The 25,766-nt window shown below is 39.3% G+C and overlaps 1 protein-coding gene and 1 non-coding gene across 2 annotated transcripts in view; both read left to right on the top strand.

Annotated features, from left to right (window-relative positions):
- LOC111580968 (rho guanine nucleotide exchange factor 17) overlaps positions 1 to 24,133 on the top strand; it is a 79,678-nt gene extending 55,545 nt beyond the window's left edge. Inside the window, exons 3-24 of the mRNA XM_023288927.3 lie at positions 6,795 to 6,977; positions 11,105 to 11,221; positions 11,943 to 12,035; positions 12,160 to 12,336; positions 12,566 to 12,616; positions 12,858 to 12,967; positions 13,131 to 13,216; positions 13,616 to 13,734; positions 14,056 to 14,263; positions 14,476 to 14,549; positions 14,771 to 14,854; positions 14,957 to 15,060; positions 15,874 to 15,989; positions 16,420 to 16,539; positions 16,623 to 16,890; positions 17,075 to 17,161; positions 17,388 to 17,455; positions 18,504 to 18,652; positions 18,827 to 19,001; positions 19,312 to 19,407; positions 19,641 to 19,823; positions 20,038 to 24,133. Coding sequence (XP_023144695.2) covers positions 6,795 to 6,977; positions 11,105 to 11,221; positions 11,943 to 12,035; positions 12,160 to 12,336; positions 12,566 to 12,616; positions 12,858 to 12,967; positions 13,131 to 13,216; positions 13,616 to 13,734; positions 14,056 to 14,263; positions 14,476 to 14,549; positions 14,771 to 14,854; positions 14,957 to 15,060; positions 15,874 to 15,989; positions 16,420 to 16,539; positions 16,623 to 16,890; positions 17,075 to 17,161; positions 17,388 to 17,455; positions 18,504 to 18,652; positions 18,827 to 19,001; positions 19,312 to 19,407; positions 19,641 to 19,823; positions 20,038 to 20,243 — 2,874 coding nt within the window. The 3' untranslated portion in view covers positions 20,244 to 24,133. The remainder of the gene's footprint in view (positions 1 to 6,794; positions 6,978 to 11,104; positions 11,222 to 11,942; positions 12,036 to 12,159; positions 12,337 to 12,565; positions 12,617 to 12,857; positions 12,968 to 13,130; positions 13,217 to 13,615; positions 13,735 to 14,055; positions 14,264 to 14,475; positions 14,550 to 14,770; positions 14,855 to 14,956; positions 15,061 to 15,873; positions 15,990 to 16,419; positions 16,540 to 16,622; positions 16,891 to 17,074; positions 17,162 to 17,387; positions 17,456 to 18,503; positions 18,653 to 18,826; positions 19,002 to 19,311; positions 19,408 to 19,640; positions 19,824 to 20,037) is intronic.
- On the top strand, positions 9,161 to 9,233 carry trnam-cau (transfer RNA methionine (anticodon CAU)). Its single transcript has one exon. It is a non-coding gene; the product is annotated as a tRNA-Met (tRNA).
- Positions 24,134 to 25,766: the final 1,633 nt, after the last annotated feature.

Genomic DNA, 25,766 nt, shown 5'->3' with positions numbered 1-25,766 from the left:
GATCCACGTCCCCCTCCTCTCTCCTTCTGTCACACACACACACACACACACACACACACACACACACACACACACACACACACACACACACACACACACACACACACACACACACACTGTCACTTCAGCTACCTGTACTCTCTCTGTTGTATAACCTGTCACTGTGTGTGGGCGAACACTGTGTGCATCTTTACACAATCTGCTTGTGTTTATATCTGCGCGTGCACATCCCACATGCACGCTGGCTTTGCTTCTGCCTATACATATGTTTCTGCGTGGACGCGTGGCCGCCAAGCGAATGATCCTGGGCTGCGTTCCCATGACGACAGGGGAAAAGTGTTACCACGGTGACTGCTGTGAAAGTGCGGATCCTTGAAGGAGAGTGTCAGATGTGGTGCAGCTGAAATCTGCTCTGTGGCAGTGCTGTCCAAAGTTGACACATGACTCTTAGGAGTTTCTGTTTTTGTGAGTTTAAGGGAAGATTCATGTGAATTATATATTCAGTTTTCATCATTTAACTCAGTCAGGGTCTGACAGTACAAATTTGTGTGACGCATTATTTAGGCTGCATTAATCTGAACTTTTTTTAACAGTGTATTCAAATAAACTCATACATTTAATGGGTTTTTGTTAGATTGGTGAGCCACCTATTATAGACAAGGTAAAGTGTATCAAAGTCCATCCAAAAAGAATTCAAGACAGACTAAAATCCAATGCATGTTAAAAAGATGTAAAATCATCTGTCTGTTCAAATCCCACACGTAATTTTTAGTCCGTCCCAATGCCGGGGAGTAGCTGCAATATTATTACTTACCCCAATAATGAGTAGTGTCATGTATTACTATTTCCAAAACAGTAGTTGTACTGCAGTTAATAATTCAAGTGCATTACCTGGTCGTATCAGCTATAGGCCAAAAAGCTAAATTAAGGATTAAGGATAAGGAGGAGACAGAGCTGGAAGTATTGTATTTTTAATGAGTTTGTCACAGTCAAACATGTAACGATCATTGTCATCTGTTGTAAACCTTGTGTCAGCAACAAAAGGCTTTCAAATATGAAAATGCAATATTGACTTTATTAAAGAATCTGTTACGGCAGCAAAGTATCAGGGTGACAGCAGGAAACGTTGGCAGAAAGACCTTAAGTGGACATGATGTGCTCTTCACTGAGTATATCATAGAGGAGATGTCACCTGTTTCCACAGCTGACTCACCCTCGTTTCAGCACTTATAGAGAAACTAACCACAAAGATCAATGTCAAGCTGCCACAGAGAAAGACATTGGATGACTACCTTGAGAGAAAATGTGTGGTGATGGAGTTTGATTGGAAGGGCACACTCAGAGAGATGGACTTTGTTTCCACCAGAACTGATTGGATCTGCACAGCTAACAACAACAGAAGCTTTCTGAGTGTGAAGTTTTCTCAGAATTGATGTTGCAGAAGTGAGAACTCCAGCACACTGCCTTTTTACTTGCAATATATTTTACTGGAACTATGTTTTGGCTGTTTGATCAGGTTGAGAGTGTAATGTAGTAACATAAGTAAGATAACTTATGGTGTGCGATATGGCTGAAAAATTATCACTTATCTTTTTTTTAATTACTTATTTTTATAATAATGACCAGAAGGGGAAAAAAATCTTAATTTCAATTTACCCATTATAGCCATATTTATCAAGATACAATGGGAGTTATTTTAATGCTAATACAAGTGTGAAAAACACACACAAGCAAATATATTCACACATATAGTTAAAAATAAATAAGGCTAAAGGAATGATCTCACCATGATACACATAAAATAAAGAAATCAAATAAAGCCTGAAAGCTTGTGTGCTGAGATTAAGCTTTATAGTGGCTGACCAGAACCAGGTATTAGAATAACGTCAATATAAAGTCCGTCAGCCCTTTAAGCAAACCACTGGAAGTGCGTCCCTGAGGTGGAGGTGGTGGGGAACACAAGAGTGTGGCTGTTTCTAGACTTTGAAGCCCATCTTGCCAAAGAAACCATTGATTATCAAAGCCTCCAACAGAGGAAGACTGTGAACGCAGATGATCTCACCTTGGGATACCTGCACACAAGGTAGTGATGGAAAGTAGCAGGCTCCATTACCATTATATATGATGTTTTTGAGTCTTGGGATTTGTTTGTGCATCTGAAATGGTTTTGTGTTTTCATGGCAGTTTAAATCTGATGCATTTAAATGAAACTATCAAGCATTTTCTCACAATTTTCTGACTGAATTGGTGAATTGTCTGTTGCCAGTACATATGGCCACCTTTTTATTGCCCAGCCTAACCTAACCAATTACTTTTGATATGAAGTAAGTAAAGTAATATTGTTACCTTTAAGGGGAATAAAAATGGAACTAGTCATACATCTGGAGTAACTTGTCCATCACTGTTCTCTGACCAGTAGATTGCTGTATTAGTTACTGTGCTTTTCCTATTTCATGTTCTAGATATGCTTTGTTTCTGTTCTTGCGGTCACAATATTTTAAGGTGGGATTACTTAGACGACTACTAAAGTAGATCATAAATGGACTTGGGCACAAAGAGAGAAATAAATGAACATATATACAGTGGAACTGGAAAATGCACTGCATAAGGATACAATTAGAGCAAATCTAGAAATCAAACAGACAGAAAGCAGTTTAAATACTGACAACCTGTCACAAGTGGATTTCCAGAATATAGATGAGCGAAAGTAATGAATTAAGGAGGAAACAAAGTGTAATATATGTACCAGAGATACATGACAACTTAACCTGTGATAAATCATCAAACATAAGTCAATGTCAGATGTGAGGCTAGTCTGTGTCTACATGACATTTTACTCAAAGATACATCAGGAAATGCAGCAGTTAGGGCATTATGTGGTTCTTGGTGACCTACAATGACACATTATCCAGTGTCTTTCTCACCACTCTCACCAGATGCTTGCTCTGGAAAACAACAACTGTACTGCAAAGTACTTCCACAAATAATCAGCAATAAACGTTGATACACGCTTATTTCCAGGGAAGATTGGTCACATACCAATCTTCCCATTTAGGTGCACAATTCACAACTGTAGTGAATGTGGGTCCATTAAAATAAGAAGTGGAAAGGCCTCATTACAACTCAGTTATTTCCGGCAGTTATTGAGAAAAAATAGTTGAAGGAAGCATCAGCTGAGTCAGTGCCGCATGAAAAAAAACTCCCTCTTTGTCCCAACGTTCTTCAATACAGACGTTTTAACCAGCAGATTGAATTAGTCATCAAATGTGCCATGAAGTCGGGCAGTGAGCCACGCACAGCTAACTGGACTCTACAGCTTCTGGAGCCTCGGGGTCACATCTGTCTGAGTCCATTTCAGAGTAAATTGGATCTCCAAATTTCTCTCAAGTTTAATGAATCACAGTGTGTGTCTCTGTGAGTTAGTGTGTGTCTGAGTCAGCCTTGTTAGGACACTGTTGAGAATCTAGCTATGAAATCTGAAAAAGATAGAAACTGGAGAGAGATTAAACGATATGGTGACAAAATCCAGCTTAGTCTTTTTGTTGGTGTTCGTCTATGACAGCATGACTAATGCTGTGTTCACGTCATATTGTCCAGACTGCTATTATTGGGGAAAATGTATGCTGGTGTCAGTCTAATTCCAAATTGGAGATGTCAGGGATCTTGAAATCTACAGTATCTCTTACTTGGTGGAAAAAAAGCTTGCTGCTATGACTAACACCTGTAGAGCTGACCGTCACTGCTGGTTTATCATAGGTGTGCGTGCATAACAAACACAAATGACTGGAAACAAGAATGTGCATGCATGATTGTGTTTATGCAAAAACCCTGGCATGTTGTAGGGTCACTGTCAGGAATTAAGGTAAAACTGTCAAAGATAGAAACATTTAATTGTGTGTTTGGATGCTCACAGAGGCGCATACGAGTATTTAAAGGCATTTTCCAAGAATAACATTTTTGTAGCATGAGGGGCAGTGGTGGGAAAAGGGAAACATCCCCCCTTCCTCTTTTCCCAGAAAACACACCAGCCTCCTGCTTCTACCTCCTTCTTATAAAAACATAATACACACAATGCACGGGCATAACATGATAAAAACAAGACACATGGAAACAACATTTATGGGGTTTGTGATCTTAAAGCTGCTGGTTGCGGATTTTTCTTTTGTTATTAGTAAGCTTTTAACTGCATTTCAGACTCAGAAGTCATAGTTACCATCTATGAATACATGAACAACTCTTATCACAACTAATTCTTCCATCTTGAGATGACTGCCTTCATGACAATTAAGCATACTTTTATTTACCTTTCCTTCCACCTATGTGTTACGTTGCTCTTATTGAATGTAAAAAAAAACTTCCTTGAATGATCCCTTTACCAGATGTTTTTAAAAAAATGTATTTTTTATGTCAGAAGTGACTCCTCTGGCACTTTGCGTCCTTGTTTTGTTCTTTCCACTTCTTTATATACTAATGTTTTCTGAGTTCGATTATTGTTAGTTTCACATAATCAGACCATTCTATAGCACTGACACAGCAATTTGTAGAATGGTCTGACTGCACCTCATTATCATTAAGCTATAGGGAGAAGAACTCTGCATGTTTGTATTTCTTAAATTCAATCTATTTGCTGAACACAGAATGTACCAGAAGTCCCCTCTCAGAATAGTGATAAAAAGATTTGTTGTGGTAGAATATTTGCATGCAGGAAGGTGAGCACTGTCATAAAAATGGCCAAATCAATAAAATAAGTAGTAGGGCCACTTTACTGGCAAGACTTAAGGTATTGAGGTTGTTGTTTCCCAATGTAACAGTACAGTAACACATAAATTGTGAAAGTGGAGAAATAAGCCAGAGGCCAAAATGTAGCCAATGGCGTTCTTATCCCCAAATTGTACATCTGGTGAGTTAGACTAGACAGTTGATTACACTTTGAAAAACAATTAAGCGTGGTCTTCATGAAGATGGGGAATTTTTTGTCAAAGATCACCAAGAATCTAGCATGTGGATTTTGAGTCAATAAGACTTTGTAAGTGATTGTTTAGTCCTTAAACTTGCTGAAAATGTAACAAAGGAACTGTCCTTTTATTGGGAAAGATCAATAAGTAAATTGTGTCAGTAATACACAGTTACTAATAAATTTACAGTTTTTAAATAAAGTTTGTAAATTTGAAAGGTGATAAACAGTAACTGATAAGGAAATTACTGTTGATTGTTAATAATGTTGATTACAATTCAAATAGTTTAAGTCATAATAAACGTTGCAGCAGCGTTTTCCGTTGACTACCTAACTCTAAAAGCTTCAGACTGTCCGTCTTGCCGTTTATTTCTTTCTATTGGTTGTTTCTGAGCTGTGGGTCCAATCAGACAGGTGTTGGGGCGGGATGTCAGGTGACCCCGGCTGCCCAGAGAAACTAAAGATGCTAACTAGACCCGAGAGGTGAAAACCGTTGCAAAGTTATGCCAATTACCATGGTGGCTGCCGAGCGTAGCAATGGGTAAATTATATTTTAAAGCTTGGGGAAGGGAAATACTTTTGTGAGTATGACTTTGAACAGGTCAAATAAGATGCTGTGTGGATCGATGTTGATGCTAATAGCGATTAGCGCGCTAGCTCGCTAGCAACGTTAGCTCGCTAGCAACGTTAGCACCCGTTACTTTGTACGTTTGTATGTTGAAAGTTAATTTAAAGGTAAAAAGAACTTCATGAGTGTATGAGGAGACTTTTGTACGAGAAAACAAGATAAGAGAAACTTCCTAAAGGATGGAGTTAGGAGTATAAAATACCATTCCTATTATCTTTGGAGCAAATTTAATCTCGGTGTTGTGATGTAAAGTAGATAAAAGATGGCCGTCCTTGAGAGCAACTGTTCCCATGTCTGCACCATTTTACATGCTCTCTGCTAGATTAATCAGTCTCGGTAGAAGTTCCTTTAAAGGAGGAGACCAACACATATAATGTAGTTTTCCACTTGCCAAAAAGTGTTTGCAGCCCCAACAATGTTGATAATGCATTAAAATGACTTGGTAATATACGTGAGCGTTTTAGTTCAGAGATTATAACCCAAAGGACAACTAGTTAACATATAATTTCAGAATTTCTGTTATCATTTTATAGTCTAAACAAGAATATTCAGAAACGCTTAGAGCTTAAACACTGGAAACAGTATTGTCTTGCCTCATTATAATGCAAACTGCCAAAACTTTGTTACGATTGTTGTTACAATTATTAGATTACAAGAGATGGTAAAAGTTTTTCGAAGACATGTTTACTATGCCCAAAGAATAGCATAGAAGGGTTATAGGTTCATTACAAAGGACCTTACTTTGAAATCAAACCATTTTTTAAATGAAATTTTATGTAATTTTACTGAATTTCATAATTTGGCGTTCAAAGTATTGTGTGGGTCATAGTTATGTCATCATTATTTTGTCTTACTAAAATCTCGTAAAAGAGAAAGTAGTTAAAACAAGTAATTAGGTAGTACATTGAACGTAATCCTTAGTAGGTTTGAAAACTAGGAAAACATGCTCTGCATTTGGCCAAGTGGTGGCACCAACCATTAGTTCATATTTAAGTTAAAGGGTTAAAGTATTTATTTAATTGTGTGGTAACAAGTTAGTTCGTCAAGCAACAAATTACACTATAACTTGAAATTAAGCACACAGGACTCTGCCCATAATTTGCCTATAACCCTCTCTAGAATGTACCTAACTTGGTACAGTAGTTTGATTCTTCATACATATTTAAATGACCTGAAATGCTCAGTCATTAACTGGTGGTTCTGTCTCCTCAGGGCTACATGCGTCCTCTCAAACAGCCGGATGGCGGCTCCATTGTGGACCCTCTGCTGGTGGACGAGATGTTCTACCAGATCCCAGAGATCCTGGAGCACCACGAGCACTTCCTGGACCAAGTCTCTGGTTGCGTCAGCCAATGGCACGACAGGCAGACCGTTGGACACCTTCTGATCCAATCAGTAAGTAGAGTTGACAATAAATTAAGGCCAGTTTGTGGTTACCACATCCTTATGCACAAACTTTGAAAGCAGACTGCTGCATTGCCTGCCATATCGAATACAGAAAAAACGCTGGGCTCATGAATGTTTCAGAAAGGCTGGCTGGGACTGTGCTTTTTATAGGATATAGCAGTTAGTTAAAGATTGGGTTGTTGCACAGTGTCAGTGAGATCATTTCTGAGGTGTGTTAGTGGGAGGACATAGCACAGGATTTCTGGGCACTTGTAACTTCCTGCTGCATTTGGACACCATTGCTTGAAAACATGTAGCTACAAATCAAACCATCTCCAAAGTCCACCATTGACTGCTTAAATTACAACTCCTTTAATAATGAATTATAGCAGTGTAGCTCGGAGGGAATCTCTTCACACAGTTTCTCCAAAAAATCAGTTTTGAACACCATTTGTTTCCTAGCATATGCACTGTTGGGGTGTTTGTTGTGCGTACAGACACTTGCAGACTTTGGCAAATACGTCACATGTAGCCTTGTCAAGCATGGATTGGCCTTTTAAGTGCTCACATGCTTCAACAAATATGAAACAAAGATGTTAGGGATGACAGTAACACAGAAGGACAGGAGGATTTCTCAGTGTGTGCGTGTGTCTCCACTCTTCCACTGCAAGACTGTTTTATGAATGCTCAGTGAGTAGATGAGCTATTCAGGTGGTGTCTACTAAGTCACACTTAGACTGAGCAGTTATCTCACTGATTAGAGCCCAACTAACGTATCCGCAGAGGCTTTATCACCAGGTTTTTGCTTATCGGTCACAAGAAGTTAGAATAGAAAAATCTAACTGTATTATGTCCCACATAGATTTCATCTTTCTTTTAATTCTTTAATAATTCAGCATAAGAGATTCCGATTCAAAAGTAATGCTGATTTGTTCTTTGTACTGCAGGAATGTTTTCTGCACAGTTAGCTTCTGTACGCAGAATGTAGGCTGACAGTGAGAGACAGTTAACCTCCGCCATCATGCAGTAATCTATTTACTCCTCTCAACAGCCTTGGAAACAATAAGGCTGCAGTATGTGAGACAGAACCTAGGAAGTGTTAAAATTGTTGTAACACTGTATTACTCAATGCAATAACCTTACTTTGTACTCAGTCTTAAACTGAAACACAACTGAATTGAACACAATTTTTTTTGATCACTGAAAGTTGCACCCTCTTTTTTATACAGCAGCAAACATGAAACTTGATCCATTAACACTGTTCAAAATGTGTAATGCTCTTTGTGTTCTAATAAGGTTTAATAGCGAACACATTTTAATTTTTGTTAAACTATGGATTTAAATTTGTTTTGTCTAGGCATAGCTGCAATTTAATTGGAAAAATATGTGTATTCAGTGTTCTTTGAGGTTACTTTACCATTTGATTCCAAGACAAATGTACAATCTTCTTTGGTGCAGCAGTGAAGCACATCTACAACACAACATAGAGCATTTATTTTACTGTAAAGTTGAGCTTGAATGAATAAACAATCTTTAAAATGAATGGAAGCTGTTTTACTCAAGAGATCGTCTATAGTTGGCAACGCTAGTTTAATATTTTGTTTTTCCAGTGACCGCTTGGTGACCCATTGAGAATTTCCCACGACCCAAGAGTGGCTCTCAACCTAGACTTTTAAAAACACAGTGCTCCAAAGCTTCAGTGTAAAGCTTCATGTCAGGTTTTCCTCTTTGGGAATGAAAGAGTAAACGACTTGCAGCCAGGCGAACAGACATTGAGCAAACACGCTGACAGAAATTAATTATGGAAGGAAGTCAGATTCTTCAGTAGGTCACAGTGTAGTATGGACACAGGCTTTGTTTTTTACTGAACAGGTAAACGATCACAGTCAGCACTTACTATCTCAAATGAAAGTTTCACAAGCTACAACAAAGACAATGCTGGGAATGCAGGAAACCACAAACTGTGTTGCTTTAGGTACATTTTCCTTTAAATGTAGAGAATGCTTTAACAACAGAAGAGCACATTTGGATTTAGTTGCTTAAAGAAATGCGAGCGTAGAGGCTTTTGTTCCTGTTCAGCTGAAACTGTTGCAGATCCTGCATACCCCTCACACTGAGCGTCCCTCCCCCACACTTCTCTCCAGCCTCTTCCACTGCAGCTCTTAAACCGTAGCTCGGCGCATGTGCTGCAGGCCTCGTTGGCGCAGTAGGCAGCGCGTCAGTCTCATAATCTGAAGGTCGTGAGTTCGAGCCTCACACGGGGCAGAGTTTTTGTCTAGATCAAATTTGCTGTACCATGTCTGTATACTTTGTTAGCCGTCTCTGTGCTTGTGCTAGTGGCCTATTTGTTTCAAACACAGCAAATTTCTCTTTAATATGATTAGAAGAGAAGTAGGTTGCATATGTGATAACAAATAGCTTCAAGACTAAAAGATATCCTTCCATATATACATATATAATCTGTTTTTAGGCCTGGATTTTTTCAGAAAAAATCTCACATTTCATTGTGAGACTTTTTCACAATGAAGGTCTCTACCTTTTTCTTTTGTCCACATCCAGCAACATTTATCATGACAGTGAAAGTCGTGGAACGTTCAAAGTTCATTCTGTGAATCCATAAAATGCCGGCACACATCATATCAGCCAACACTGAAGAACACAGCAAATAAATACTTATATAAACCAAAACTTAAGCAAAATAATAGAAAAGTACATAATGAACAACAAAGCCATGCACTGTAACATTTTATTATGGTTCAGAATTAGGGTAAAAGACCCAACCACAAAATTAAAATGTAAAACATAACCACAAAAGCATGTAATCAGTGAATATTTCAGTGCATGAATTGGTCCTAAAAAGACAGCCTTTCTTGACATTTTTAAGAGTACAAACTTCATTGGGTTCAAAAGTGAAACGTAAAACAAGTCTTCAGGACTTTCTTACAGGGATTGCTCTCTGGCAGCTACTGTATAATCTTGAAGGTTGGAAGGGTTGACACCTTCCTAATTAAAGTTAAGAGGAGGTCAGTCAGTAATATATTTGGAGAGAAATCTACTGGAAAAGAACATTAAGTTGTCTTCGGCCACTGCTACTGTCCTCTGCTGTGACTAATCCTCACATTCTGCTCAGAGATTAGTCCTCTTGCTGTCCCTCAAAGACTGAGAAGTGCAGGAACAGAGAGAGGAGAGAACTCCTGTAGATGGATGATAAGAACAGAGAAACAGGAAGCCAGGGGGGAGTAGAAAAGGGTCACTGCATGTCATGAAAGGACAGAAAGCTGGTTACTTTGTGACGTGAAATAAGGCACCACATTGTGCCTTATGTCTCTCTCTCTTACTATGGTTTTTTTTTTTAGCTCTCTTAGTCTTCTACCTTCTATTGTGAAAAGAAAGCAGGTCAGCGTGATTCATCTGACTGTGTGTGTTTGTGAGTGATTTTCTATTCATATGTGTGTTTGAGACAGAGAAAAAACAACTTCAACAGAAGGACTATTCCTTTCTAATGCCAGCCAAAACTAACTGAAAGCCAGGAACACCAATGTTTCTTTTGGAACTCTTTTTTTTTGAAGCAAAGTGGCAATGAAGCAATACTTTGATCTCATTTGTATTAGGATTTGTGTTGTGTAGATTTGAACAAATGTTAATTTATTCAGTTTTTGCTGTTTGGAAAACATCAATAGGACTCCAACTGTGATTTTCCTTTATTGAATCTTAATTTCAGTTAGTTTTGTTCCTTCAGCATAGTCTTATTATTTTTTGTTTGACTGAAAAAAATTTTTATTCCATGAAAAGAAGAAAAAATATTTTTAAAAATCCCTACTGCAAGTACATTCACTTAAAAATGATAGCAATTAGAGCAAAGCAGCAAATCTTCAAATACTATTCATAAAGAACTAAAAGAATATTTTTTTTTTCCAATTTATGGTTGTCATTAAGCTAACTGTTCAATAAACTACTACACAATGATTGTTTTCTTGACAGGGCTGTGGTTTTATACCCTGGACCATTGGTAGTATATAAAGCACCAATTTCTATCTGGATTCTAAAATTTTTCTTGATGAAAATGTATGTTGTCAGATTAACTCTAACCTAACAGTGTACACGTAGTGATTTAAACATTCTCTTCTTTTCTTCAGTTCTCCAAAGAGACTCTGGCTAATATGTATTCAGCGTACATTGACAACTTTCTCAACGCCAAAGATGCTGTGAGGATTGCCAAGGAGGCCAAGCCAGCGTTTCACAAGTTTCTGGAGGTGAGTGTTGGATTGATTCACAGGGGGTTATGGTTTGTGTGCGCAACTCCTCATACAATATCTTATTTGTAATGAAATAAATGGATGTCACAATAGACAGTTTTAGTTCCTAAAACAGCTTTTAGGGGCTGAAATCCAACTATATCAAATTATTATAATTCAGTTGGGTGATTTAAAATGTCTTCATAGTGCTAGCAACTACTGAATTTTATGTTTTAGTAAATACAGATTTATTCCCTTTCTTTTTTCTTTGGATTACTCCCTCACTGAAAGTAAAAATTGTTGTCTGTGACATGTTCTACAAGCCATCTCTGCAGTGCGGTTCAACTGGATGATTAGACCTGTGGATATGTCAGCATTTTGTCCAGTTAAATTAGGTAGACCACTGTTGTACACTTTGATACTGTGGTGTGCCACCATACGGGAATGGATTGGGGGGGGGGGGGGGGGGGGGCCTAGTTGGCTGCACAGAGAAGAGTTCAGATGCAATAGTGGAACCAGGCACCACAAAATCCTGTGATGTCCTCATCTTGTTCTCTGTTTACAACCACATAAGCTGTTATACCAGGCTGGATATTCGCTGTGGCTCCACTTCACCATCTTGTGGTGGAGATGTAAAGTGCAGCACTGATTTTCGATTCAATCATCCTGTTAGTTATTTTGTCATGTGTTCTTAAATCCATGCCATTTCTTTATCTTCCTCCTTCCTTCAATTCAACAGCAAAACATGCGTGAGAACAAGGAGAAACAGGCACTGGGTGATCTGATGATTAAGCCGGTGCAGAGGATTCCTCGATATGAACTGCTGGTTAAGGTGACTCTTTATAAACAGAACTACTTTCTTTGTAAACACTACAAGTAGAATTCCTCTGTGTTTTGTGAGAGGGAATCCATGCAAAAAGAGATGTATGTATTAGTGATTATGTTCTTTGTTCAAGGACTTGCTGAAGCACACTCCAGAGGATCACCCGGACCATCAATTCTTACTGGACGCCCAGAGGGACATCAAACGATTGGCGGAGAAGATCAATAAGGGACGTCGCTCTGCTGAAGAGGCAGAGAGGGAAGCCAGGGTCATCCAGGAGATTGAGGCGCACATAGAGGGAGTCGAACATGTAAGATACTCATTCATGTGAAGTATATTTATAAAGATGGCTAATGTTTGTCTACTTTTACTGTTTACTTGTCTTATAAGATTGTGACAGAAGTAGTGTAAACAGTCAGCCAATTGTAGAATTGTTTTCTCTTGATTGTTTTTTTAAATATTCAAACTTAGTGTGATGACTGCTGTTTAGTTAATTCCATAGTGTGTAATGATCACCTCTCTCTGCATGTTTGTGTCAGATTCTTAATCCACAGAGGAAGTTCTTGAGGCAGGAAATAGTCATGGAAGCGGTAAGAAATGTTTTCTAAACTGGTGAATGCTTGTAGTAGTGAAGCTTCCTGAACTGGTGTCTTATCTTGGAATATCAGTTATACATATGATAAAAGCAAACTATGTTTGTTATATACTGTCTTCTTTTGCATTTAGCGAGTGATAACATTTACTTTTGCAAAGATTGTGTTAGAGCTTTTCTGTTTAGACTACTGTTAATCCAAGTCCAGATTTTCTGAACTCTCCTCTCTCTCTCTGTAGAAGACAGTGGGTGGGAAGAAAGACCGTTCTCTCTTCCTCTTCAGCGATCTGATCATCTGCACCACTCTCAAGAGGAAATCTGGTTCATTAAGACGCAGCTCCATGAGCCTGTAAGTAACACATATCATATCACAGTTTGTAAACTACACTACTGCCCCCTGCTGTTGAGCAACAGATATACAGACAATGCTAGTGTTCATATTTACCTTTCCTGTCCAGCATCATTCATTTTCTTTGTGTGTTTCTCTCTCTGCCCCTCCCTGTCAATCTCAGATACTCAGCTGCAAGTGTGATCGATACCTCCAGTAAATACAAATTCTTGTGGAAACTTCCTCTAGAAGACGTGGAGGTGGTGAAAAGTAAGATTATTAAGTTAAATTATTGCTACACATAGCCCTGCATGTGCTGAATAAATGTGTGTGCTTCCAAGTAGCATAACACAACATTTTATTCCTAGAAAAGAGTAGGTTTTGCAGACACATGCTCACTAATTAGGTACCGACAATGAACTACAAGTATTATGCATTCATTTCTTGTCCTCCTCTATCAAATTTCCATGTACAAAATAAATAATCAAAATCACCACGAGAAGAACTACTTTAGCTAATTAATTTTTGTTGATTAGCACAGCTTCACTGTTTGCTCATTCATCAGTATAACAAATATTTAAATGCTCAGTTTCAAGTTTTTTAACCTATTAGTTGACATGTGGGAGTTGGCGTTGTGGTTCCCTGACTGTGAATTCTTCTCTTCTGCAGACACTACTCAGGCAACAAATAAGGAGAGCATCCAGAAGATGATTAGTCGGTTAGATGAGGATCTCAGCACACTGGGTCAGATCAGCAAACTATCTGAGACCCTCAGCTTTCCACACCAGGTACTGCGGAAAAAATACAGTTTCACAGATATGTTTCACAGTTACATTTTAGTTTCAACCCATGTTCCTTCTATGCCTTTGCCTCTCCTTGTCTTACAGAAAATATGTAGCTAGTTTCTTTTTTTTTTGGCTTTTGATCATCATTCTTTGTTGTCATCTCTCAAAATTATTTATTTGTGATCATAAAGACACAGCCTTCAAAAATTTGTCTGCAGCATTTCATAATTAATTCTCTCTAGGTGTATTTAATCAAAGCTACCAATGATTATGTTTGTAGTTTTAAGGGTTCTTCTACTTTTTCATCACTTTTTTATCTCTCAGTCCCTAGACGAGGTAATAAAGGATCTGATGGCGTCAGTGCACAGGGAGCTGTCAGAGAAGCAGTCTTTGGCCTTCAGTATGACCTTCCTGCCCACGAAGCTGGAGTTTACCACAGCTTCCGCTGAGAGCAGCTTTGTCTTCGAGTTTACTACTCCTGATGCTCGCTCCAGCTTTGAACAGGCCTTCGAGGATGCCAAGAAGAAGTTAGGTCAGTGAAGAAGCTTTATAATGAGATAAAAAGTATTTTTTTCATGCTAACTTACTAGTACGATAGCAGAAGTGGACGGGAGTTAAAGCATTTGAATGGCCTGATTAATTAAATATTTTTGCACAGCTAAACATTTTTTATTATAGTTTTCTTAGGAAAAGAAAATGTTTCTTTGAATTGATTAAGCTTAAGCTCATTCCATATGTGTTTAGCCATGAATAAGGACCAGTGGGATCCAGAGTTCCTGAAGGCCATTCCTATCATGAAGACCCGCAGTGGAATGCAGGTGAGAGCAGCAAGAAATACCCTAGGTGTAATGTGTAGATATGTAACTGGGAAGCCATCTTTTTTAGCAACACCCAGAACATTGCTTTCTGTTTTTTTTTCCTGCTGAAAATGAAAATCATGCCTAATATTAAAAGCCAAACAAGTTCACACCTGTAGATAAGTTGCTTTTACAAACTTTACAAAAGTCCTCTTCACTCATGTATTGTTGTTTGTTTCCAGTTTTCCTGTGCCTCCCCCAGCCACAGCTGTCCCGACAGCGGCTGTGAAGTGTGGGTGTGTAATAGTGATGGATATGTGGGACAGGTGAGAGCATTGTATATATGATAAATCCATTTTCTCCAGGGAAGAAAATTAAACAATTTGTAGTTTGCAGACAGTTTGACTGTTGTGGTGTTTCCTCACCAGGTTTGTTTGCTGAACATCAAAGATGAGCCCACAGTGGAGGCCTGTATTGCTGTCTGCTCTGCGAGGATCATATGTATTGCTGCAGTGCCGGGACTCAAAGGAAGGTCAGTGTGCACACATGAAGAAAGGCCTTGTGAAGCCCTGATTTCAAACTGCTGTTATAACCTGTTTAAAGTTATATTTGTTACACTTGTTTGTCATTCTCCACTTAAATGTGAGCCTTCAAAATAGTTTCTAACCAGTAATTGTCACATATAGTCTCACAAAATACATACAGATTGGAAAATGGCTCTAGAATATCGGTTAAAAGACTGATTATGATGTTTATGTACTGATGATTTTCAAACATTTTGAAGTCACTGTACAGCAGTAATTTTACATGATGATAAAAATGGTTTCTTTGCCAGTTAAGAGCTTCATCTGAAGGAAAAGATATCCAAGGCAGTCCATGAACAGAAGAAAAGGCTGACCTAATTATCTGGCATCAATTGACCTTGTAATCCATACAAATTAACCAACACTGACAATACCAGGATGCTGAATGTGGCTCACCTAAACAGAATTCAGTTGTTTTTACTTAAACCTGTGCTCTCCTGCTACAGTAAACCAAAACTTATTCACAGAATGGTTCAGTTTGCTTGTAGGCATCCAGACCTAACGTTAAGTCAGTTATGATATGCATGACTAGTTCCATCCCTGGGAAAGTAGCAGACGGTGTGTAAGTTTATTCTTGTCATTTTTATTTGAGGTCATCTCCTGTAATAGGAGTGGGAAATTAACTTTAGAGTTCAACTTTTGGAATTCAAGTGTCAAACCTCAGTTTCTGTGTATGTGCATTAGAGCCCCACTTGCCCCTGACTGTGTTCCTGACTCCATTTGTGTTAAGTGCCATTAACCAATCATTCTGGACTTCTCAGGGAGCGTGGATCAGAGCCTGCCATCGCTCCTACCTCTGGACCACAGAGTCACAACCAGCAGCAGCTTCATATATCCATCTCTCATTCAACTCTAGAGCTGACAGAGCAACCTACAGGTCAGTTGCTGCTATGCAAATGTAGCATTGTAGCAGTGTGACAAAGCCTTTATAACTTCAATCAACTTGTATTATGTGTAGATGATAGTGGACACTTCAACAGTACATGAATGTTTGGTAGTTTCACTTCAGTGTAAAAGTTGCAAGCTACAATGAATCATAAACCCTGGATCATAAACAGACTATAATACCTTGTCAATGAAGCTTCTTTGCCAGCCTCCAAGGTGCACTACTCCACTCTGCTCTGGGCATCTCCTCAACCCTGTTTGTCATTTTTATCCGTATTTATTTTTATTTTTTTGGAAGTGTGTGTTTTTCATTGCTGTGTTAACATCCCAGGCCTAACTTGTGTTATATGTGTATGTATGTGGTGTAATTTTTAATTATACATGTTTTAATGTTGGCTGATGAGTTGACTGATTGTTTCTAGGACCAGGAGCGGAGCTTGTTCCATTTGACAGCGATGATACAGATGATGAAGATTCACCCAGTCCCTCGTCCACTCTGCAGAGTCAGGCCAGTCACTCCACCATATCATCCAGCTATGGCAGTGAGTAGAAACTTCACACACACACTTTTGTACTGTCACTATCTTTACCAGTCCATTAAACTCTCTTCCGCTTTTCTCCAAAGATGACGAAGGTCCAAGCTCAAAGGACATGGCTACAGAGACCACCAGCAGCGAGGAGGAGCAGGAGTTCCCGGTACCAAGCTCCTATGGAGCTCAAGGGATGTTAGGGGTCGGTGGAGGAAGTCGTGCTCACACAGAGAGCCCCATGGATGGTCGTGCCATGCGCCGATCCTCTCGAGGATCTTTCACCCGAGCAAGTCTTGAGGATCTGCTCAGTATTGACCCAGAGGCCTACCAGAGCTCAGTGTGGCTGGGCACAGAGGATGGATGGTGTGTAATATACCAACACATGCACTCACTAGTTATTTGGTTTTGAATGTAGTATGATCAATGAAAAGTGTTAGAAATTTGAAATGAAACATTTCTTCCATTCCTACACAGTAAACTGCTCCCTTGCTTGTTGGTGTGCTTGTTTTCATTATCTAATATTCTATTATGCCTCTGTTTCTGTTAGCATCCACGTGTACCAATCCTCGGACAACATCCGCAACCGTAAAAACAGCATGAAGATGCAACACTCAGCTTCCATCCTTTGTATACTGTGAGTCTGCATTTCTCAGCTGCTGTTGTGTCTTTTGGGTTGTTATTACATAGTTTAAAATGCTACCAGGATGAGAGGAAAGTAGTGAGGACAATGAAAAACATTTAATGCAGGTGTGAAATTAGTATTAGTATCAATTAGCCAAATCTTGTTTGTTTACATATAAATTCTGCTTTTACTGTGGTTTCATTTTTCATTTTCATGTCTATCTTTTTTCCTGTTTCAGATATTTGGACAACAAAGTGTTTGTGTCCTTGGCAAACGGAGAGGTGATTGTCTATCAGAGAGAAGCAGGTAAGCTGAACTGTGGTAGATGATGGGAGTAAAGAAGGATTGAAAAAAAAAACAAAGTTGTTTATGCCATGCAATGCTTTTATTTATTTACCGTAATTTCCAGACTATAAGCAGCTACTTTTTTCACACGCTTTGAACCCTGTGATTTAAACAATGATGCGGCTAATTTATAGATCTTTACGGGCGAGCTTCATGCCGCCAATATGTTTAGCCTCGTCACATCAGACCAACGAAATGAGCTCCTAGCAGCAGAAGTTCCAAAATACAGGCATTTATATGATTCAGAGATCACCGTGACAACCAGGTTATGAACAATTCATGGCGTGAAATTAAAACTAACTGCTGAAATTCAGCTATTCGGTAAAACAATGGCAAACTTCTTCTACTCTAGTTTAGTACTAGAGTAGACTAGGTAGACGCGTGTTTGCCACACACTGCCCCCTGCAGTTTAGGAGCAGATGCCACTTGGAGTATTCCAGCGGATTTCCAAGTCTCATTTCCGCGTGGCTCGTTTGTGCACACGAACTGCCATGTTACAGGCACTGTTCGGAAAAAAGCATTTCTTTAATTAAAAGTTCCGTGTAAGTATCTCATGTTACAACGTGGACACCTGCGGCTTATAGACAAGTGCAGCATGTATATGTACAAATTTTTTTTCTTTTTAAATTTAGTGGGTGCGGCTTATATTCAGGTACGCTCAATAGTCCGGAAATTATGGTATGTTTTTTTTCAGGTTAATTAGTTGAGAACTGATTCTCATGTTCAATAACGACCTGGCCAAGAGGCGGCACACAAACAACTTTAGTCCTTGTACTTACAAATGTTATTTCATATTCATTATTTCACAGATTAGTTTATGTTTCAGTACGTTTGTTAATGTAACAAAGGAACACGCTACACCCTACATCTTTTACCCCTATCCAATTCAGCATGCTGTGAGGATCACACATTGAATTTTAATGCAAACGATATCACACATTGGTAGAAAATTAGTTGTTTTTGTTCTCCTTTTCTTTTTTAAATCCCTGCTAATTTTCTCAATCTGCAGGTAGTTTCTGGGACCCTCAGTCCTCTCAGACGTTAGTTCTGGGTACACCCACCAGTCCTGTCACCAAAATGGTTCCTGTGGGAGGGAAGCTCTGGTGTGGCTCACAGAACAGAGTCCTTATTATCAACACAACCTCACTGGTACAAGAGGTAGGTGGAAGAGAAGATTTAGAGGGGTGGAGGAGGGCAGGAATGACTGTGAAGGTGTGAATCACAGGCTTGAGAGCTGCAGCAGAATAATAGACAAGGTTGACAGACTGGCAAGCAGCAGGTACTGGAGCAGAACAATGTTTACCACTGACTCTCTGCCTTCCTGCCTCTCAGCACTGGTTCCAGGTGGGCACTGACAGCAGTCGGTGTGTGACGTGCATGGTGGCGTATGGTCAGGGTGTGTGGTTGGCGTTACAGGGCAGTGCACAGGTCAAACTGTACCATGCTCAGACCTGGGAGAGCCTGACAGAGGTGGACGTGGCGCCTGCTGTGCACAAGATGCTTGCAGGTAAACACATATGGAGAATATCAGAAGTCATGCAAGACACTTACACAAACACACAGATGCTCAAAAAAAATCCTAGATAAAGCACATGCACAGTAAAACAGTTGGAATTATTCTGATTCCAGACGTCAGCCACAGCTCATATGCATTTTCCCCTGAACCTGTCTTTATGTAACTTAATTGTCCACTTGTTTTTCTTTTACATGTTGCTTCATTTATAAACTTCACATTTTTATCCGTCTTCCTACTGTCTGACCATCCTGTCTGTTTTTCTCTTTTTAATCCTACATTCTACTGTGATTTTTCTGTTCAGGTGCAGATGCGATCATCAGACAGCACAAGGCTGCCTGTCTGAGAATCACAGCCCTGCTGGCCTGTAAGGATCTACTGTGGATCGGCACCAGTGCAGGTAAGAACACGTTTAAGCCTAAGAAATCTAAAATTCATGAACCTGATGATTCAACTGATCTGCTTTTACTCTACGCTGTATTATTAAATCAGATAGAAGCATGAATTAATAGGACTGGAAATATGCTACATGCAAAAGTATTAAAAGAAATTTAGCATAGTACCATTGTGTGATTTTTATTTGATTGTTAAATTGAAACAGAAAGCTAATTGTAAGCTGATGCTCATCTACAGGTGTGGTTCTTACATTGGTGATCCCAGCGGTGAGCTCAGGAACTGTTGCTGGGACACTGAAATCTCCCCTGGTGCCAATGGGCTCGGCTCATGGACACACAGGCCACGTTCGGTTCCTGACATCCATCGAACTACCAGAAGGGTTTGATATGAACTTGCCTCCTCCAACAGCGGACTCCACAGGTTGTTGCAGCTTTTCTCAGACATTTTTGTTTCAGCAAATAATTGTTGTCATGCACGTATGCTTACATATTTATTGAGATTGACACTTTATGTGTATACACTCCTTTCCATGTTTACTACAGAAATATGTCAAAGCTGAACTGGGCCATACTTTTAGAAATTCAAGTTTTGCTTGTGATTCCTTTTGACCTTTAACCCTTTATCTGTTTTTCAGGCAATCAGTCCCAGAGCAGCAGCGCAGTAGACGGCCTCCAAAGACGTGACTCTGCACGCCGCCGAGCCTCTGCCCACATTCCTCCTAAAACAAACCATTTAGTCATTTCTGGCGGTGATGGCTATGAGGATTTCAGACTCACCAATAGCAGTGAAACAGTTGGACGGGACGACAGTACCAACCATCTTTTGCTGTGGAGGGTCTGAGACAATCGAAGAGAGTCTGATATATCCGATCCAACCTCCCTCTAGCTGCAGTCGGTGCACTAGCTCCTGTCGTTTTACCCCATCAGACTCCTCACTTTTTGGTGTTGTTGTTTTGGTCTTCTGCCTGGTCCACCAGTCTCTATGTGCATATTATGGCTGTCAACTCCCTCCTGGACTTACTAATGAATATGATCACATCAAACCAAGTTTTCTTGTGTTAATGTTTCTGATGGTGTGCATGTCTGTGCGTGTGTATTTTGGTTTTTTGGCATCTGCAAGTATTGTCTAAAAAAGTGTCTTTAGACTGGAGTTTAAACTGATAGAGACAGAAGACGACAGAGAAGGGAACAGTTACACTTTCACAGATGGACACATGTTCAGACTGAGAACACACAGAAGTGGACTTGGATTCTGCAAAGTGTTGTTGCAGAGGACACTGAAAGAGGACATTTGAGTAAACTTTGACATGAATGATGCATAGCATGCACCTCTCCTTTGAAATTCTCAGTTTTTTTGGACATGAACTCTTGACTCCATCATCGCTTCATCTTAACCTAGAACGTCAGACAGAAATCCTGATGATCAGAGGTAAATTTCATGGAAAAATATGTGAATATCTATGAATGGTAACAAACTATGAACTGTATTTTGATGAGTATTCTGAAGTGTGAATTTGCATAGATTTGTTTTCCAAGTAGAGTTCAAGATTAGTCTGAGCTTTTCAAGGACAGAGTTTTTTGCGCCTTAAACCTGATTGGTGAGGTGTGGACCACCACATCTGAGATCTGATCTTTCTGACTCCAGTAGGGATGTGATAATATCAACTCCATGATCATTGATCATAAATGTAAGACTGCTAACATCATCTTTTCTCCCGTAGAGGGAGTGTGGGTAAGAGCATCATTTAAGTGCAATATGTGGCAAAAGTAAGACGACTATAAACACATACACATAGTCCCATCCATTAATGCACAGCCTTCACTCACTGAGTCAGAAGACTTTGTGAAAAACACACTTGTGTTTTATAAAGTTATCAAATTTTCTTATTTAATTTTTGCTGCCAGTTAAAGACGACATAAATGTAGATGAAGCAGCATCCCTCTACTGGTAGGAAAAAAATGCATTGGAGACATTCCTCCTTAACACAACTATGCCAAAGCCTTGTATGTGTTGAAGACATTAAGGGGTCTGAAGAGATTCCTTTTGCAATGAAATGTTGAGTGTTCTGTCACGAGGGACAGAGACTCTTTAAAGATGACGCTAGGCCGTGGTAGCAGAACAGGATAGTAATGTACAGTATTTATGGTTTTTGATTTTAGCGCCTTCTTTTACAGCACTTAATTTATAGAAGATGTAGCTTTCACTTTTTCTTTTTTTTAACTGAAGAACAAGGAGGCCTTGGCTTGATCACCAGAATAGATTGAAGGGCAAAGATTGGCTCGAGCAGACAGACATGCACACTACGGACATAAGGATACAGTTCACTCTTGGTTCGGTACGATGCACACTGCAGGGCTCTTGTTTTGGAGTTGTGTGACTCTTTAAAAGTAGAGGAGCACGACCAGAAAGGGGAGGATTTGGAATAAGTGTTTTTTTCACTGCAAGACGTCCCAGACTGCAAACAGATCCCGCTGTCAGATCAATCCCAAAATTCACTTCACTGAGAGCAGCTCTTGGACTGACAGAACGCAGTCCTCTGTTGCCTTTTTAGGTGCCAAATGCTAAGATTTGTTTAAAAAAAAAAGATTTGTTTAGCCCTTCTGTGTGTGTTTAGGTATTTTTAGTATAAGAAATACGACATTAAGATGAATTGAAACTCACAGATTTCAGAAGTAGCTGTTGGGGAGTAAGATGCAAATAGTTTGCGGGACAAGTGAGTGATAGCAGGTCACAAGGACCAACGCTGACAGATTGCACGTGCCTTTAGAAGGCTAAAAGTTAAGCCATCTCCCACACACAGTGAAAAGTCAGATCTCCGTGGTACTACAGCAGATGTCTGCAAGTGAAGGACTCTTCCTTGCACGCACAAACATCCGAGTGAGCTTCAGGCTTTAGGGTTAAGCAGTGATTGTCTTTGATCCCTCCAAGCATAGAAAACCTCATTGCACTTTACCAGCCATCTGGGTGCTTCACCTCAGCTTCCCCCCCTTCCAAATGCATCCACTTAAGGTTCCCTCTCCTGCTGTGACAGGGACTAACAGTTAAGAGGATTAGCTGGCTGTTGTGATAGCTGCTAACTAGCTAGTGATCCTCTAAGTGTAAATGTTGAAGGTCAGTGTCTGTGCATCCTCCTTCAATGCTGAGATGAAATGTTTTAAAAGGGAGCTTCTTTTCCCGTTTTCTGCGACAAGTTGAGGCAAAATTCCACTCAGCTTTGGGTAGCCCATGATGAATACAGCAGTGAAGAGTTTTGACGAATGTTTTAGGACTTTCTGGGAAGTTTAAGTGAGAAGATTGAAGTCGTTCTTGTGTGCATATGTTTAATGTTGACGTGTAGCCAGCAGCTGCTCACTTAGATGCAAGTCTAGAAACAGGGAAAAAAAGCTAGGTTAAAATAAATGGACCCCGAAAGCAAACTAACACCTAATGTAATGTCAGAGCCAGGCTAGCTGGTACCCCATTTCCAGTCATGATGCTAAGCTAAGCTAATCTGCATCATGTGCACCACACCAGCAAGATATAGGTATCATTGTATGTGGTTAATTTATCTAAGTGTCGGCAGGAAAGTGACTAAGGTTATGTCCCAAAATTATTCCCCCAGTTTCCTGTAACATTAAAGTAGCAGATGAATGTTTTCCATGTTCTGTGTGATTCACAACAAAGCTGAAATGTGGATTCTCTGTGTGAAAAGTTGCCAAGTTCCCCATGTACATGCTGTGTATCTATGCTGGCTGTAGAGCGACTGAGCTCCTTGCAGAATGGAGTTTGTGAACAGTGAAAAACATCTGTGAGCTGCCTCAGCTTTTGGAGCAGTGTTTCTAAAACTGGGAGTGTGGCAGCAAAATAGTCCTTTATATAGCATATTTTAGAGCTCTGGGGTGTCTGGGGTAAAATATCATTACATGGTCTCCTGCGCTGAACAGAGTTCGACAGTTAGGTTTGATGATTCTGCTTGTGGTTGGAATCTAATTCGATTTTCTTTTGCCTTAAGGACATTCTTTTACATTTCATCAGTGGTCGTGTAAATCATTCCTTTTTTAGCAGCTGCAATTTGGTTTTGAAACCAGTGAAATGAAACTGAACTGACTCTTCATATACACACACAAACACTTAAATATGAAGTAATTTTTATTTCAGTGCTAATTCACCCACAATTGAGAGAATGAAGCATGCTCTAATAATTTCCACCATCATATGAAACCACCGTTCTGTAACCTCCTCATGCCCATATGTGAACTGAGTCTTTATTGTTGTAAATATTGGTACATATTGCCTTTTTCTGTAAATAGTGCACCCACAGTCCTCAATTGTTGATATGAATCTAATGGCATATTTTTATATATTTGTGTAAGGTTTGTTTCTGTTTGTATTTCCCCTCCCTCTCTCCCCTCTGGCATGCACTGTCAGTCACGTTTAAATTATAAATGTCTTAGATCTTTGGAACAGAAGAAGAGATGGCTTCGTGTTTTCACTGGCAGCCATGTTCACTCCAACACGTGCTGATGTTTGCCTCGTTACAAACGTTCACAGGAAGGACAAAAAAAAATAAAAAATAAAAAATAAAACCACAGAAAAGAGTTTCTACGTGGCCATCCACTCATAACTTTTTTTATCTCTGGTTGACATCTTGCAGTCGTCATGGTTACGGCCTATCAGAGTTACTTCTTGTATGTAGCTGTTCTTGTTTTGTCACTGTGGGTTCCTCTTTGTAATTAAATCAGTTCACTGGTGCCAGTCTGTGCTAGTTTTATTAACATTTACAACATTTTGGTAAACTTTCTCACAGCCTGTGATCTACTGTGTAATGTCATTATAGGAATCAAGCATCAATAGTTTAGAGGAAATAAGAAATACATTTTATGCCGTTTAGGTAAAAATTATTTATATTAATGCACAATTTGGTTGCATAGTGATATTTTATTTGACCAGCACTTCTGGCTGGAAATCACAATAACAAATGACAAAGATAGGAAAACACTGTGTCAAAAAATTATGTTAGTAACAAAGTTTAAACATTCCAAATAAAATGCCATGTCTAATATAACTCATATTCCTATTTTTTTTTATAAAATGTAAACTTCTGTATCATTTCGAATGGTCTTGGTAATTTCTACCAAGTTCCAGAGCCATAAAGAATGGTGGTGGGATGTAATGCTTTGAGAATGCTTTCAGCCAACAAACAACTTGTCAAAGTAAACGGCAACATGAGAAAAGAGGACTACATTAAGATGTTGGAGAAAACTATCAGACAGTCTGCAGAAAAACTTAAGACTTTGCCAGCATTGGACCTTCCAACAAGACAATGAACTGACACATACAGCCATGGAGGTCAAGAAATGGTTAAAAGAAAACAACAGCAGCATTTTGGAGTTTAAACCCAAATCCCATCAAGAATCTGTGGAGGGAACTGAAGTCCAGATTGATGGCAAGAAAGCAAAAGAGCAACGAATACATTATTGGACCAGATCCCACTGGAGATATGCAGAGAGCCGGTTATTATATTTCTTCTAATCACTGACTGTTAGATAGCTGCAGTGGAAAATAAAGGCTTGAGTTGACTATTGAGGAAGGGTAGGAATCATTTTTGACATGGTGTTTTGAATAAAAATGTAAAAACCTAGACAAAATCATAGAAATAGTACAAATGTATCATTAACAACTCTAACAAAATGTCTTAGAGTCTTTTGTAAAGTGTTCATGTCATTCTCAGCCAGAATAAATCTACTGGTGAAATGCAAAGTCAATATATAGATTAAAATTGTAAATACTGGCTCCTTTCCTATTGTACTTCAAAGCACGGAGACATTTATTTTTTATAACATGCAGAAATTGTAAAAGTTAAAGATTCTGAAGGTTGCTGAGGGAGTGTGTCTTAGAATTATTTTTAGTTTGAAGTTAGACGTTCAATGTTTCCAGCTTTAATCCACTGGTTGCTCCAAAAAAAAGCTAATGCCAAGCTTCATTTTTGACCTTTTAATTTTAGGAGACACCATCTCTGGCAATAGTTTCTAGTCAGTTGGTTGCTTTTCATTGGCTGTCCATTGCAAGATATGAAACAATGAATGACTCAGATAAATATGTCTAAAACAGGGCATGACACATTCACAGGACAACAGTCATATAAAAACCACACAACTTTTCTAAACTATGCCCTCCTCGACTCGTGACTTTGACCACAACACAAAGTTACCTTGTGGTTTTTTAGCCACGTCTCTCCGCTCTTCATTTAACTTTAACCCACTGACCTACAATGCAGTGTATTGTGATACGATAGTCCTGAAGTTGAACTGAATGCAGCCCATTGAGGACACACACAAACACTAATGTGGGCCCTTCCCCCATTAAGACGCATACAAGTAGCAC

The sequence above is a fragment of the Amphiprion ocellaris genome, chromosome 7 (genome assembly GCF_022539595.1).
Source record: "Amphiprion ocellaris isolate individual 3 ecotype Okinawa chromosome 7, ASM2253959v1, whole genome shotgun sequence".
NCBI classification, from domain to species: domain Eukaryota; kingdom Metazoa; phylum Chordata; class Actinopteri; family Pomacentridae; genus Amphiprion; species Amphiprion ocellaris.
This window is presented reverse-complemented; position numbering and strand designations above follow the sequence as displayed.